The sequence below is a fragment of the Tenrec ecaudatus genome, chromosome 3 (genome assembly GCF_050624435.1).
Source record: "Tenrec ecaudatus isolate mTenEca1 chromosome 3, mTenEca1.hap1, whole genome shotgun sequence".
NCBI lineage: Eukaryota > Metazoa > Chordata > Mammalia > Afrosoricida > Tenrecidae > Tenrec > Tenrec ecaudatus.
Genome location: NC_134532.1, coordinates 9,752,385 through 9,769,854, shown reverse-complemented (window position 1 = coordinate 9,769,854; position 17,470 = coordinate 9,752,385). Strand labels below are relative to the sequence as shown.

Here is a 17,470-nt window from a genome sequence, read left to right as displayed (position 1 = left end):
CCACTATGTCAATCCATCCTTTCAAAGGTCTTCCTTTTTTTTTGCTGCCCTTTTTCTTTACCATATATGGTATCCTTCTCCAGGGACTGGCCCCCCTGATACATTGCCCAAAGAATGTGAGATGAAGTCTCCCCATTCTTGCCACAAGGAGCATCCCAGCTGTACTTCTAAGACATATTTGTTTGTTCTTTTGGTAGTCCATGGTATTTTCAGCATTCTTCACCAGCACCATATTTCAAGTCTTCCTTATTTATTGGCCTACTTTCACATGCATGTGAAGAGATTGAAATACCATAGTTTGAATGAGGCTACCTTAGATCTTAATGTAACAGACTTGCTTTTCAATTCTTTAATGAGGTCTTGTGTTGGATATTTACCCAATGCATTTTGATATTTTGACAACTGCTTCCATGAGCATTGATTCTGGATCCAAGCAAGGTGACACCTTTCACAAACTTCATCTTTTTTTCTTTTATCATGATAGTATCTATCATTTCAGTTGTAAGGATTTTCATTTTTTACATTGATTTATAACATATGTTGATGGCTACAATCTTTGATCTTCATCATCAAGTACTTCAAGTAGTCCTCACTTTTAACAAGCAAGGGTGTGTCTTCATTTCAGATGTGATATATTTGTTTAGCATACATATTGAATAAACATGCATAAAGCATACAACCCTGATGATACCTCTCTTGGTTTAAACCAGTTAGTATTCCCTTGCTCTGGTCATATAACTGCCTCTTGATCCATACACTGATACTACATGAGCACAATTATGTGTTGTGGAATTTGCATTCTTCTCAAGACTCTCCATAGTTTGTTATGATACATACCATTGAATTCCTCTGCATATAACATTTATTCCTTCATTATTAACCAATTTCAATCAGCTTAATGTTGTCCAGGTTAGTCAATATTATGAGGTGTTTGGCATGTCCATTGATATTCTTTAATTTGGTGCATTATTACATTTTGTGCATGTAACAAAATTTATTATCCTTTCTTCAATGATGGCCATTTGGTTGGTGTGATATTTTGCTATTTTGAATAGTGTTTTGATGAACTTGAATATGCACATCTCTATTTGTATTGTGGATTTTATTTATATGGGTATATACCAAGCAGTGGGATTAAAAGAGCCCTGGTGGCACAGTAGTTACACATTAGGCAGCTAACTTCAAGGTCAGTAGTTCAAAACCACCAGTCAATCTGAGGGAGAGAGATGAGACTTCCTACTCCCATGAAGATTTACATCTTTGAAATCCACAAGGGCAGTTCTACTCTGTCCTGTAGGGTGGTTGTGAGTTGTCATTGACCTGATGGTAGTAAGTTTTTGAGCTTATAATTTTGTGCTTGATTTTTTGAGGATGTGCCATACCAGGTTCCACAGTGGTTGCACCCTTTACAATTCCATCAGCAGGGTAGAAGGGTTCAAGTTCCTCTCTACTCTTTCCAACATCTGATATTTCCTAGTTTAAAAATATAATAACTTTTCTATTAATGCTGACATGCAGTAATACCTCACTATTGTTTGAATTGAGTATCTTGAATAGCGAAAGACCGTATAACATTGTTGGCTATTAAATATTTCACTTTTAAATATTCTATTTATTTGTTATCTCTTCCACTTTAAAATTTTATTGTCTTTTTTATGATTTGTTGAAAGTTTCTCCAATTTTCAATGATCAGTCCCTTGTTCAGGTATCTCATTAACATAGATTTTCCTCATTATGGGTGTTTTGTTTCTATTCTTTTGATGAAATTATTTTATTCACCTTAGTGTCTAAATTTTAGAAATTTCAGACTTGTAGTTTGCCTTCTGTTTATCTGTTTTTCTTTATTTTTGATAGTGTGTTTATGCCATGTATTAGGACTCCTAAGTTTGTCCTTATTGTGGCTTTGATGATATTTATAGGTCTAGATTTTACATTTAGGTCTTTGATCCATTTTGGGATTATTTTGTATGTGGTATGAAATATAGGTTTTGTTTTCTGTTCCCCCAGATATTTATCCAACCTTGTGAGCATGATTTGTTAGGCTGTCTCATTCCCATTTCATATATTTCAATATCTTTTCAAAGATCATCTGTCCATAGGTAAATAGATTTAACCTGGGTTCTCAATTTTGTTCTGTTGCTCCACGTATTTATCTTTGTACGGGCAACAAGATGTTTGGACGATTGGAGCTGCATAGTTTGAGATTGAGATGTCAGAGAATTTCTATTTTAGCCTTCTCTTTAAATAATTCTTTCCTTATTTGGAGGGTACATATTAGGCTGTTAACTGCAAGGTCAGCAATTTGAAACCACTAACCACTCCTAGGTAGATAGATGGAACTTTCTACTCTTGAAAAAGAGTTACAGTTTTAGAAGCGCTTAGGGCTGTTCTACCCTGTCTTATAGGGTCACTATGAGTTGGCATTGATTTCTTATTTCTTGGCGTGAGTTTGATTTTTCATTTCACTTATTTGGAATCTCTTACCTTAATATACAAAGTTGTTTACTACTTTTTCCATCTATTTTAATATTCATTTTGGAATCTGGATCAATATTGCATTATATCTATCCATTACTTCATATTATCACAACCTTAACACTTCATATCCATGAGCATGGGTAAATGGAAATCCTTTCATTTCTGTAATTTTATTTTGATTTCTTATAGTAGTGCTTCATTGTTTTCTTTGTGGGTCTTTTATTCCTCTATATTTATTCCTAAATATTTCATCTTTTAGGTGTGTATTGTAAATGGCATTATTCTTGTAAGTTTGTTTTATTCCGGATACTTCTATGTGTGGGTTAATTGCTGACTGGGAGAAAGAAGAGGCTTTCTACTCCTGTAAAGAGTTACAGTCTTGGATAGCCTCGGGACCTATAGAGTCACCATGATTTGGAATTGGCTCAATGGCAGTAAGTGTGGTTTATGAGTTGGCTGTCATATATGCCAATTTCAGATGGTTTTCTAGTATTTGTTCTCAGCCAAAAGACTTCCCATACCATTTCCTATAAAGCTGACCTGTTTTTTTACAAATCCTTTTCATTTCTCTTTAACTGAAATTGTCCTAACTACTATTTTGGTCACTTGTTGAACCACTCTGTCTTCTTTATTTCATATATGTGATCTGAAATTATCTATTATCTCAGTGACATTGAGGTGTTGTTGCATTTGATTGATGATTGTACATCAATGGGACCTTAGCCACTAACCACCTGTCTCTGTTAGTCATAATAGAAAATGTGAGAGTGTGCACAGTTCACATAGCACAGGGAGGGCAAGTTTGGTTGTTGTTTTCTGCTATTTACAGGTCATCAGGTGGTACAATAATTCATAGTGGCTCACATCCATTAGGTGTGGCTCCAGGAGATATGGGGGTGACTCCACTATGCGGTCATGTTTGCAATCTCTTATTAAATGTGAATAAATAAATAAATATATATATAAATTAATAAGCAGGAGAAATCTGATAGACAACCAACCCACACAAAATGTAATAACTTCATTACTCTCTGCCAACAGTGTGTGTGTGCTTGTGCTGTCCTGAGCAAGTAGAGCTGATTATAACATCACTGCATCGGTCCCATTGACAATTCACCTATACCTCTTCTCTGGCCACTTTTTGTCTGCATGTTCTCCTAGTATGCTTTCAATCCACTTTTCTATCCTCTCCTCTCATCTGAAGCTCAAGTTTTCAGGATTATTATCTATATCTAATTCATTGTATCTCTCATATCTTTATTGTAGAGGTTCTGTATAGCAACTCTGCTCAGTTCATTACATTGCTGGAGATCCATGTTTGTAAAACAATAACTAATCCGTTGTTTCTTATAAACGTGTTGATGTGTAGAATTCTGATATAATTGAATTATTTCTCTTTTATTGATTTCTCTTTTATAGATATTTAAGAACCTTTATGTATTAAATTGTCACTTACCTCTTTAAATTTTATGGTGTGCAAAGAATTATGCCTTTTTCCTTTACCTTAATTTTAATTTGAGTTACCTTGATGTTGTAGTGGTTATACTTTGGGCTACTAGCTTAAAGTCAGCAATCCCAAATTACCAGCAGTTCTGTGGGAGAAGGAGCAAGTTTTCTACTCCTGTAAAAAATTACAGTCCCCAAAATCCATGGGACCAGTTCTACCCTGTCCTATAAGGTCACTATGAGTCAGTGAGGATTTTAATTTTATAAAGCCTATAAATTTGAAAGGATTCATTTATTTCTGTCTTCCTTGTTTTTCATTAGATTCATGTTTGTGTATCTATTTTGTCCTCTTGATTTCAACTCAGCATGGTCGTATAGGGCAGAGTACAAGTACCGCTTAGGTTTTCCAAGTCTACAATCTTTATGAAAGGAGACTGCCATATCCTTCTCCTGTGGAGCAGCTGGTAGGTTTAAATCACTGACCTTGGTGTTAGCAGTTGAATGCTTAATTACTGTGCCAACATTTACCGCAATGTCATTGAATACTCAAAGTCATTCTAAATTTAAAAGGCAAATAATTATGTTTCTAAAACACTGATTATTTACAGGAGATTTACAGATTGATCAAATTACAAGCTCAATTTAATTGAGGGATAAACATAAAATGGAAGAAATGTTAATGTCAATTTCTTCTTCAAATTATACACTGTGGCTACCTTACCGTATATACTCAAGTAAAGCCAACCTATCAGCAGAGGCCCCTAATTTAACCACAAAAACTGCATTAAAATATGTTGAAAAACTCTGCTTATACATGTGTATGTATGGTATGATCAAAATCATGAATAAATCTTCAATTATACAACATTTCCACTTATGCTAGATACTTTAATTAGAGATTTCTGTTAGAAAAGTCATTATTAGTTTTTATACTCCAAAAATACACTGAAAAGGCTGCTATAATAATTGGCATATTTATTAATTTATAAGTCTTTTTACCAAACAAATTCATCTATAATATTTTAATTTGGCACAAATTGTCCTTAGAAAAGTAGAGATGACCATTTTCCTGAGTATATTTTCAATTTCTTTGAATTATTCACATTCCCCCATCCCCAGAGAACTAGTCATAGCATTTCTAGTACTCTTATATAGCCATTCTTTATTATTATTTAGACATTCTTTTTTCTTTAGCTCAAGCAACCCACCCCCCTTTAAGCTTCTTCGATTCCATCTCAACTAATCTATTTGCTTGCTCCTTTCCTATTTCCATATCTTCCATTAATGCCTTATTGCTGTAATAAACAGCTGTCTTTCTTAATAGAATGTAAAACATTTTGATATTAGGATTCCTCTTAGCCCTGATGAATCCCTCTCACCTAGCACAGTACTAGTCATGTCTGTGCCAAGTCCACTTGTATGGAAGGAATAATTACTGAGTGTGTCAGTAGCTTATTAATATAGAAACATAATCAGAAGAAATTTAAATAGCTTCAAATTATATTTTAAATGTTTAGATGCAATTTATTTTTGTTTTGTTTTTTAAATCATTTTATTGGGGGCTTGTACAACTCATAACAATCCACACATACATTGATTATGTCAAGCACATTTGTACATTTGTTGCCATCATTTTTCTTAAAACATTTGCTTTCTACTTGACCCCATGGTATCAGCTGCTAATTTTCCCTCTCCCTCCCCACTCCCCCCCTTCTTCATGGACCCTTGATAATTTATAAGTTATTATTAATTTGTCATATCTGACACCCTCCGATATCACCCTTCACCCATTTTTCTGTTGTCCATTCCCCAGGGAGGAGGTTATATGTAGATCTTTGTAATCTGTTCCCCCTTTATCCTCCACCTTCCCTCCACCCTCCAGGTATCACCACTCTCACCGCTTGTCCTGGAGAGATCATTCATCCTGGATTCCCTCTGTTCCTATCTGTACCAGAGTACATCCTCTGGTCTAGCCAGATTTGTAAAGTAGAATTTGGATCAAGATAGTGATAGGAAGCATTTAAGTGGGATCATGATAATGATAGGGGTAGGAAGCATTTCAGAACAAGAGGAACGTTGTATGTTTCATCATTGCTACCCTGCATCCTGACTGGTTTGTCTCCTCCCCGCGAACCTCCTGTAAGGGGGTGTCCAGTTGCCTACAGATGGTCTTGGGCCTCCACTCTGAATTCACTCACCCTCATTTACAATATGATTTTTTGTTCTTTGAAGCCTGATACCTAGTCCCTTCTAAACCTCATGGTCACACAGCCTGGTGTGCTTCTTTCATGTGGACTTGGTTGCTTCTGAACTAGATGGCTGCTTGTTTACCCGCAAGCCTTTAAGACCCCAGATGCTATATCTTTTGATAGCCTGGCACCATCAGCTTACTTCACCACTTTTACTTATGCACACACGCATCTTTAGAAATAGTGTTGGGAAGGTGTGCATTATGGAATGCCAATTTAATAGAACAAAGTGTTCTTGCATTGAGGAAGTACTTGAGGAGAGGTCCAATGTACATCTGCTAACTTAGTACTAAACCTATAAATATATTGTGTTCATATGAAATCCGTACCTGGAACAAGAGGCAGTAGTTTGCACAAATCAAGAGAATATTGCATGGTTTAAAATCACAAAAGATTTGCATCAAGGTTATATATTTCATCATTTTTATTCAGCTTTTAAGCTGAGCAAATAATTCCAGAAACCAGATTCTATAAAGAGGAGCTTGATATCAGGGTTAGAGGAAGGCTTAGTAACAGCCTGTGTTATGTGAATGACACAACTTTGCTTTTGGAAAGTAAAGAGGACTTGAGGGACTTGCTAATGAAGATCAAGAATTTCATCCTTCTTTATGGAGTACAGCCTTCTATTTATCTGGTAAAGAAAACCAAAGTCCTCACAACTCAATCAATGGGAAACTTCATAATATGATTGAAGTTGGAAAGCAAGGATTTTTTTTGCTTGGATCTATAATCAATGCTCAGGAAAGCAGCAATCAAGAAATCAAAAATGGCAAAAATGCTGTACAAAACCTCTTTAAAGTGTTGAAAAGCAAAATGTCACTCTGAGCCCTAAGTGAACCTCACTCAGTAGTATTTTAAGTCACTTCATATGCATGGGAAAGTCAAACAATGAATAAGAAAGACCAAAGAAGAGTTGATTCATTTCAATTATGTTGCTGATGAAGACCACTGAATGCACCATGGGTTGTCAGAAGAACAAACAAATCTGTCTCAATTAAAGTACAACCAGAATTCTCCTTTGAAGGAAGAATGGTGGAACTTTGTCTCATGTGCTCTGGACATGTGGTCAGGGAAACCAATCCCCAGGAAAGGAGTTTATGCTTGATAGAATAGATGGTCCGTGGGAAAAAGAAGAGCCTCAATGAGATGGATTTGAACAGGAGCTGCACCAATGGACTCAAACATAACAACAATTTTGAGAATGCACAGGAGGAGACAGTATTTTGTTCTTTTGTACTAGTGTCGATATAAGTCAAAACTAACTCATTGGCACCTAAAGACAACAACAAATTTAATAAATATATTGAAAGGTACAATGTTGGCACTAACCTTCCTGACTTTAACGCATGTAATTAATCCTATTCTGCTTGAACAACTATAATTGGTCTGTGTATAGGTTCTGTGTGAGCACAGTTATTTGGAATTCCCAATTTTGTAAAACACGCAGATTCAACAAAACATCAGTCAGTATCTTTCTGATAGTCTCCATTTTCTGCTAAGATTGAACTGACATGAACAATGATATAACTGGTTCAAAGACCTCTTCTGAAACTGGCTTTAATTTATGGAACTTCCATGTTATTACACTGTTGAATTATTCTCAACAATATTTAACCTGCATGTGAAATTAAAGATACCGTTCCATAAGTTTAATATTTTGTTGGGTCATCTTTCTTTGGATTGGATACAAAGAAATAGAGATCTCTTTTGGTTGGTTGGTCGGGTAATTGTTTTCCCAATTTCTTGTCATAGAATAATGACTGCTCACAAGTTTTCATCAGTTTATTAAAACATTTTAATAGCCATTGTGTCAATTTTTAGATACTATATTTTCCACTAATGTCTGCAGTGTATCCTTGACTTCTGTCAATACAGTTCTTGATCAAATGCTTCATTTTAAAACGAGCGAATATAAAATCATTCTATTTGGTAGAGTGATTCCGTTCATTCCTCCATCTATTTTTATGCTTCTTGAATTATTCAATATTTTAATCCCAAGATTCCTTCAATATGGCCACTTTAGGCTTGAATGTTTTCTTCAATTATTTCAACTTGAGATATGCTGAGTGTGTTCTAGCATTTTGTATTCTGTAGTGTGGGTGTTTTCCATTATGTTTGATAGTGTGTTTATATCTTGTATCAATTTTGTCCCTTATTTTTTCATTGATATTTTTATTGTTCTTGGTTTATGTCATGTCTTTAATCCATCATTTCTGTATATGGTGTGAGGGTACAAATTATGGGACTTGGTTCATACTTTTGTAGGTGGAGATCCTATTTTTCTGCACTATTGGTTGTAAAGATGATCTATTCCCTATATAATAAAATATTTTCAATAGTAAAAATAGCTTATGTAAATGTCATCTTCCTTCTTTAAATATTTTCTCAGCTGATTCAGAATGAAACTGAATTCCTAATAAACCTAATATGCCCTTGTGTCGCTGTCTTCAATGCCCCATTGGTTCTTTTTCATACTAAATTCTTATTACTCACTCTGGTATCATCGCACTCACTGACTGCCATCGAGTCAATTTAGACTCATAGTAACCTTATAGTACACGGAAGAACCATCCCTGTGGGTTTCCAAGACTTTTTACAGGAGTAGAAAACCATCTTTCTTCAGAGGAGCGGCTGTTAGTTTTGAACCATGAGCCTTGTGGTGGGCAGCCTGATGCATAAACACTATGCCACCAGAGGTCCCAGTGTCTTGAAATTCCTTGACAATTCTAATATCGCTTGTATATCATGACATTTGCAATTGCTCTCTTGTGGAACAGGGTTTACCAAGATATTTTCAGCATTATTATTTTAAATAATTCAGAATTTTACTTATTCAAAAAGCAATTTCTCCATGTAAAATAGTAGTTACTGCACACTGACATTATCTACTTGTGTGATACACCTTTTTCCTAAATATAACTTATTTCCATCTGTGCAATGTATTCCTTAAGGGAATATAGGTTTAAAACATCTGTTCACTTGTATGGATTTACAACCTGAAAAATGCTCTGGCACATACAAACTATGAATTTGATGAAAGGTTGAATGAATGAGTGGCAAACTGGAGAGGAGAAAAGGAGAGAGGACGTGATATCAGAATATTACCTTACTACCAAATAAGTGTTCATTTAGAAAATTTTTTCTTGCTCAATTTATAATTTTGAACAAGCAATGCATTGAAAATCAAAGGAATTATATTAAATATTATTTTATATGAGCCACTAAACTCCAAACTGAAGTCACTGTCCTCAAGTTGATGTTACTTATAGGACTGCGTAGAATGTCCTCAGTGGGTTTCCCAGTCTGTCACTAATCTTTACAGTGTTGTCTTTCGTCTTCTCAATGACTGGTGCCTTGAATCACTAACCTTGTGATTAATAGCCCAATAATAAGCACTGTTTCACCAAGGCTTCTATGTGAACCACAAGTACTACAAATTGAAAATTAATCAGAATTTTAAAAAAAATTATAAAAACTTAAAATTACACTAAACAATATCATTGAAGTAGGAGGCTTAATAAATATGGATTTTTCAATCATCGAGTCTGAGATTAATATTTTCGGGAAAATAAATCTTTCATATTTTGACTATTTGACTAAATTTATTGACATTCATGGAAATTTGAAGCTCAGTGTTTTGTAATTGTCATTACTGTTTGATAGCTATTTTAAGATTATCTTGCTTGTGAGATTTTAAACTTGCAGTCAGAATAAATTGCATTTGACTATTAATTGAGAAGTTAAATCTTTTAGGGTTTTAGATTTATTAATAAGTGATGTAAAAAAAGTGATGCCAAATTGAGAGATCTGAGAAAAGCAATAAATAATATTGCAATTACAATCAACTCAACTTCAGTCTGTAGAAGTGAGATAGGTTCCAATTCTGAGGTAAATAGGGGTAAAAGTTGAAAATTTGTTTCTTAAGTTTTTTAAAAAAATTTTGTCTTTTAGAAAATTCATCACTTTGTCCTCTTATTTTCCCATAATCAATTATTTACAATTAATGCAAAACTTTTGCAAACAAATTCAGGACACACCTTTCAATATTTGTTGAAATTAAATGAGATGGCCTAAGGCATGTAAGAGGTATTTTTATTTATTTATCTTTATTCATACTATGTATTGGATTCTTAGAGATATGTGTCAACTCAGAATGATTACTACATCTCTGAATGAATGTCAGCTATGTCTTTTTCTCTCAATGAGAATCATATTAAAATGTTTTCTGAGTGCTTGTAAGACTGAACATTTTTATGAGTTTAATTAGTTTCAAGTTAAAATAAAACTTATTTTTAATGAATCAAATTTTAAGTAAATTCAATTTACTTAATTTTATTTTAAGTAAATCAAATATTTACCTGCAGATTTTGACCTATTTCTATGTTTTACTTACAGCAGGAAAAAAGTCAAGAAAGTTCAAGAATGAAAGGTAAGAAATGAACGATTTAAGATTATGGTTAAATTAATTAATAGCTTAAAAATAAAGATATTTTTCACTAGTTTGAAAATAATGATAAATCAGAAGTTTTTACTGATTTTAATACCACTGAGTACACTATGGTAATTGTTAGGACTATGGAAGACACTTTATCCATGGATTCCTTCCCTTTATAAAAACCTCAGCAGAATGTTTTGTTTAATTTCTGCATTGTTTTGGTGAAATTTTTCCATTAGGCATTTTCTTTAAAATATAGTTATTCTATAATATCTACGGATTTGCATTATTCATATGTTTCATAAAGAATCCACATTGTAGTCTCTTCCATCTCATATTTTTCTATAGCCAAATCAGAACATGTTTTTTGCACTCACCAAAATTTGGGGAATGGGGTCTTGGTGGCAAAGTAGTAACACGCTAGGCTGCTAAAAGCAAGATCTGCAGTTTTATACCACAAACTGCTCCGTCGGAGAAAGCAAAGGCTTTCTACTCCCTTGAAGAGTTGCATGGTTGGAAACCCACAAGGGGAGTTTCACTGTGTCCTGTAGCATCTCTAAGAGTTTGACTCTACATGATGTGAGTTGAGAAAAGATGGAAATGATTCTCAGCATGGCAGAGCCATAAGACATAAGATGGCAGTTTTCTTTGTAGAAGCATGCTTTAAGTTTTAAAGTTCCATAATTGAAACAATAAATTACACGAAATACATGATAGCCCTTTAATTAAGATTTCCGTTAACATGTGCTGATAAGCATCTTAATAACAAGACGTAACGGTTACTGTCATGAGTGCCCCTGAACTTCCTGACCTCAGCTTTCATGTGTTGGCCCTTCTCCATTTGGGCCTTCTTGAAGGCATGTCAACTTCAAGCCAGCTTATTAAATCCAGAACCATCATCTTTTTACCATCTTCCGTCCTTTTTGTGTAGAAAGATATGTTTACTGAGATTTATTTTTCTCAGCATTCTATAAGAATAAAATTTTGAGAATGTTATTAAGCTCACATGTTTTTCTTGTATCAGTGAAAGAGAACTTAGACTCTCCTGATTCACAATACTAATTTTACTGACAGTAAATATAGTCTTCTTTGCCCATGTTCCCACAACTGATTAATTTCTAAATAACCTAAATAAATACCCTTCTTTTTGGTCATTTCTGTATGTCGATGTCCTGAAAAACATTTAAAATATGCCTTTAAAATTTGCTGGATGTATTTTATTCAAATGATTTATACAAGACTGTTTTTCCAGGAATCCCTGACCTGTTTGTGTTCATTTCAACAAACTATGGCTTGTTATTTTATATGTGCAGTTAGTAGACTTATTCATTCTCAAAGCACTCATATTAACTCAGAGTTTTATGCTTTTGTTCTGTAAAGAGAATTCAATTCCAAAATATGCTGTATGATGTACATTTCAGTGATGTATGTATTTAAGTATACAGAGAATATGCCTGTTTTCTCATGAAGGCGCTGGTGTTCGGGTTCATCTTAAATGGTGTTTGTCATGTTGTTACAGTAGAAGTAAGGGTAGTATAACGTGTTGGTGCTTTATTGCCTTGGGATACATGAATCCTATCAACTGAAGTAGTACAAATTTGATTTTCCTAACTATTGCTTAAGAACATGGATCTCTTTTGTAATGCAATAAATTTTAGGGTGACGGTCATCTCTTCTGTTAATGTCATTGACACATGGTTTAGGTGTCTCACATGCATCATAGCCACTGCATTATAAGTTAATAATGCACCTATGCACATAAGAGGCTTCAACATTTATGATTTAAATATATTTCCCCTCTTCATGCTATTCATTATTTTCTTCGTGCTATTCAGTATTTTTATTTACAATTTTTGGAATCTCCCTGAAATCATGTCTCACTGGAAATTACGGATAGTCATTTGTAAGTATTTTTAAATGTTGATATATTGGAAAAATATATTTAGAAAAGCAAAGCAAATTTCATGCTGTGGTGGGTGCCCAAAATTCTGATATTCAAGTATTACACATGTCTTAGCAACTAATCGTGAAATGTGAGCTATAGTCTTCCTTGATATTAATGATCAATTGTAAGCTAGTAACTCTCTTGACTTCCTGAATTATTGGCAATCTCATACACCAGAGCAGTTTCATAACATTAACGAAAATGACTTTAGAGGAAGTCTTTAATCTTCTAATTTCCTGCATTAGGTACCTATTTCTCCTTATGAGGCCAGTGACTTGAAATTACATTAAAGCACAAAGCATTCCAATGAAAATCGAGTCTCCTTTTGTTCGTGTACATAGAGATATCTGTTTTCAAAATTAAAATTCAATTTCCAGTAGAATAATTATTTGACATCCCCTATATTTTTATTCTAATATAATTAAAATAGAAATCAATCCCATTTAAATGGCATCTTAAAACACTCATATAAAATACTCTTATTTAAAGACCAACTGATAATATGCCTTTTGATTGAGCAACTGTTATTCTATTGGTATCTCAAACGTTTGGGTGTGGTGGTTGCTTATTATTAAATAAATAAAGGCTCTATATAGTAAACAACTTTGTGGTTTGAAATATGTGAAATGTTTTTTCCCAAAACGTTGTGTTATCATGATAGAGTTAACATTACAGCATGAGAAGACATTCGCCAATATTTGACCAGAAGAATTACTTATAAAGGCAGTCATCTTTACCATTTTTCATTAATAAAATGAAAGATAAAACGTTACATGGTTGTAGTCTTTGCCTTTGAGAATACATTAATTACTATTACAATGTAATTTTCAGATAAAATATTTTTAAATTAAGGAGCACAATAAAAAAGCATTTGCCAACATTTCTCAGGGAAGTCATTACATTTAGGATTGGCTTTATTATTTATATTTAAGAATCGATTTCCAAGACTTTTCATTGATGAAACCATAACATTTTTAGGAAGACTTAAATAATCCCTGCTTTACCAAGAATGGGATATCAATTTGGAGTATATATTTTTCCAAGTGTTTAATATATTCCTTGCTTTTTTCATATATATGGTAGGCATAGATATTTTCCAACTTTTTCCTTTGATTGTTGTAAATATTTTCTCTAGTACACAATGTGCATACCCACATGCACCGTTCAGTACCCTCTAAGAAAATATATTAAAACTCACTGCCATTGTTTCAATACTGATTTATTGTCACCTCAGGACAGTTTAGAACTTCCTCTGTGGGTTTTAGAAACTGTATATGAAAAAAGATAAGTACAAATTTTCACCTTATGTTTTCCAATAGTCTTATATATATGCAAAACACCCAAGGGAATTCTGTTAGGATCATAGTTCATAAAAAATAAAATTGTATTTGAGCAATAAATATGACAAAATTATAGATATTTCCATTTTTAAACACACCCTATACTATTTGCCTGCAAAATCTATTTTACTTCCTGCATTAATAGTTGACAATGTAGACTACTAAATTACACATTCAAGCTTGTGTACCAATTAGGTTGTAAGAAGGGTTGCTATGAAGTTTGGGATGCCAAATATATAATGCCAGTGTCTGAACTTCCTTTCTTTCTTTTATTTCTCCAGAGTAACTTCACTGTGTTTGTGAGCTGGCTTACTTTCTCAAAATCTATTAACAAATCTAAAGCTGATTGATACCAATGGCCCCTTAGATCCTTACTACAGATCCTTACTACTAAACCCTTTGAAGGCAGTAGATGAGCAATGAAAATATCATATGACTCCAAAATAGTGATCCATGTATGCAATTCCTTTATAAGTCATATAAAAATAAATAAACTTTTATAGATAAGTATATGTGTGTGTATAAAACGTTCCCCTAGAAAACTTCAAAAAAGGTGTCGGTGGTTTCCTTTTTTAAAAAAATCATTTGATTGGGGGGATCTTACTGCGTTTATCACAATCTATACATATATCGATTGTGTCAAGCACATTTGTATATACATTGCCATCATCATTTTCAAAACATTTTGTTTCTACTTAAACCCTTGGTATCAGGCCATTCCCCGACCCCACCACCCCTCAACACCCTCCCTCAGAAACCCTTGATAATGTATAATTTTTTTTCATGTATTACACCCACTGCTGTCTCCCTTAACCTACGTTTCTATAGTTCGTCCCCTTGGGAAGGGTTTATATGATAATCATTGTGATCGGTTCCCCCTTTCTCCCTCCACCTTCCCCTTACTCTCCTTGTGTCCTGAGTGGTTTATCTGCCATGTTTCCCTGTGTTGCAAACTCTTATCTGTACATGTACATACTTTGGTCTAGCCGGGTTTGTAAGGTCGAACTGGAGTCATGATAGTGGGGGAGCATTAAAGAACGAGAGGAAAGTTGAATATTTCGTTGGGTTTATACTGCACCCTGATTGGCTCATCCCTTCCTTGTGACACTTCTGTGAGGGAATGTCCAATTGTCTGCAGATGGGCTTTGGGTCTCCATTCTGCCCTCTCCCTCATTCACATCGATATGATTTTTTGGTCTGGGTCTTTGATACCTGATACCTGATTCCATTGACACCTCATAATCACGCAGGCCGGTGTGCTTCATCCATGTGGACTTTGTTGCTTCTCAGCTAGATGGCCACTTGTTTAACGTCAGGCCTTTAAGACCCAGATGCTATATCTTTTGATAGCTGGGCACCATCAGCTTTCTTCACCACATTTGCTTATGTGCCCATTTTGTCTTCAGTGATTTTGCTGAAGGTGAGCATCGCAGAATGCCAGAGTATTAGAACAAATTGTTCTTGTGTTGAGGTATGACTTGATTAGAGGCTCGATTTCTGTGTGCTACCTCAATATTGAACATATAAATATATGTACATAAATATATTTCCCTATTGTTATATATAAATGTATTTACATATGTACATGCCTGTATTCAGATCTCTATAAATGTTCTTTGCCTGCTACTTTTTCCCTCTATTTCCTTTTACTTTCCTCCTGTCCCACTCTCATGTTTGGCCTTCATTCGGGTTTTGGTAATTACTCTCAGCTTCACTGCACTTGATCAAGCCCCACCAGGCATCCTATGCCCTCCTCACCATCAATTTTTGATCACTTATTGTTCCTTTGTCACTGGGATTGCTGACACCTCATTCTTTTCCCCTGCCTCGCCCTTTTCCATTGATTTTTCCTCCTGATTATTTATCCTGCCTATCTTATCTATTCAAAAACAATAATAAGCACAAAAACAAAACCAAGCAAAACAACAACAAAATACAAAACAACATAAAAGAAAATCATAAAAATGCTTTCAGATCTCCTTGTTGACCTTTCTAAATGTTTTCTGGTCGAGTCTGGTTGAGCCCTGGCTCCAAAGTCTATTTTTGCAAATGTTCCTATTTTTGGTATTCCTCACGTACTTTATTGCTTTGCTCCCTTTGCTGCTCTGTCGCATGTCCTTAGTGTTTTGCTCGAGGGTGGTGGGGTCAGATCAGACACAATTCCCATACTTTGTTTCCAATTTTGTGCCCCATAGCACTATGGGTCACTGAGGGACATCGTGTTGCATGTTGGGGGCAGCCCTATGGTCCTCTCTGTGCATTAACTGTTCTGAGCAGGAATATCACCCTCAGGGGTTAGTGGGACAGTTGTGTTCCACTCCCTCTTCTTTCTTCTTCGTTTTCTTCTGTGTGTTCTAATCAGATGCACCCCTCTCTTTGAGCTGTAGCTTCAGTGGTGTCCTCTAAAGTGCATCCTTCTGGGGGTGGGGGTAGGGTGTCGTAGTTGTAATCTGGACTCGCCCCGCAGACATCTCTAATGGCTTGCTGCTTTGTGACAGTATGTTGCATTCATGTCTTGGAGCACCAAGTTACAACCTGGTCCCTCTCTTCCATTCTTATGGAGATACAAACAATACCCTTCTCTTGGGTAGGTTAGTGCCTTATTCCCCATGTCTTTCTCTTCTTCTTTTTTTTTTTCATTCCTTTTCCCTCCTTTTTAGTTGGCTGCCATATGTATCCCTAGATTGGGTCTGGCCCCTGCTGTAGCACCTGGGCCTCACCCCAGTAATGCATGAATTATGGTAACTTTTCCTCTGTGTCTGTTTTGCTTTTTAAAGCTTATCTCAGTGGACTCATGTATTACTTGTCCTTTTGTGCTTGGCTTACTTCACTTAGCATAACTTACTCTAATTCTTCCCATGTGATGTGTTTCATGTGTCCATCATTGATTTTTTAGGGATGCATAGTACTCCACTATATGTATATATCACCATTTTTAATCCATCCGTCCATTGATGGAAATTTGGGCTGTTTCAAACATGAACTGTGTTATGATGAACATTGGAGCCCAGATATCTGGCCCAGATGTCTTGCCTCTTCTGAGTATATGTCTAGTAGGGGATTGCTGAGTTGTATGGTAGCTCGATTTCCATCTGTTTTAGATATCACCAAATGGATTTCCATAATGGCTGTACACATCTCCAGGTCCACCAGCAGTGGATGAGTTCTTATTTCATCACAGTCTCTGCAACACTTGTTACTTTCTGATTATTTGAATTGGCCTATCTTTGAGGATGTTAGGGAGTGTGTTAGACAGAACTCTTTAGAGAAAGAAAACTAGGACACATGATTGGATAGATATATATAACACAATGAAATAAACAGCTAATTAGTCCACAGAGTAGTACAGAGGGCCCAGTTCAACTCAATTACAATCAACCTATCACAGGTAGTATCTCATAGTTCTTTTAATTTGCATTTCTTTTATGGCTAATGATTGGGAACATTTCCTCATATGTGCATTGCCAATTCAGATTTCTGCCCTTGTGAAACTTCTGTTCAGGGCCTTTGCCCACCTCAGTGGGTAAATACCATATATACTAGAGTATAAGCCAACTAGAATATCAGCCAAGGCACC

General features: G+C 35.0%; 1 protein-coding gene across 3 annotated transcripts in view; it reads left to right on the top strand.

Moving 5' to 3' along the window:
* Window positions 1–17,470, top strand: part of FSTL5 (follistatin like 5) — an 812,142-nt gene that overhangs the window by 73,599 nt on the left and 721,073 nt on the right. For 2 of the 3 annotated variants that reach the window (XM_075544741.1, XM_075544740.1), the window contains exon 2: window positions 10,572–10,602. In XM_075544741.1, coding sequence (XP_075400856.1) covers window positions 10,572–10,602 — 31 coding nt within the window. Of the gene's footprint in view, window positions 1–10,568; window positions 10,603–17,470 lie in introns of all 3 variants that reach the window. The other variant, XM_075544739.1, reaches the window with a different exon arrangement.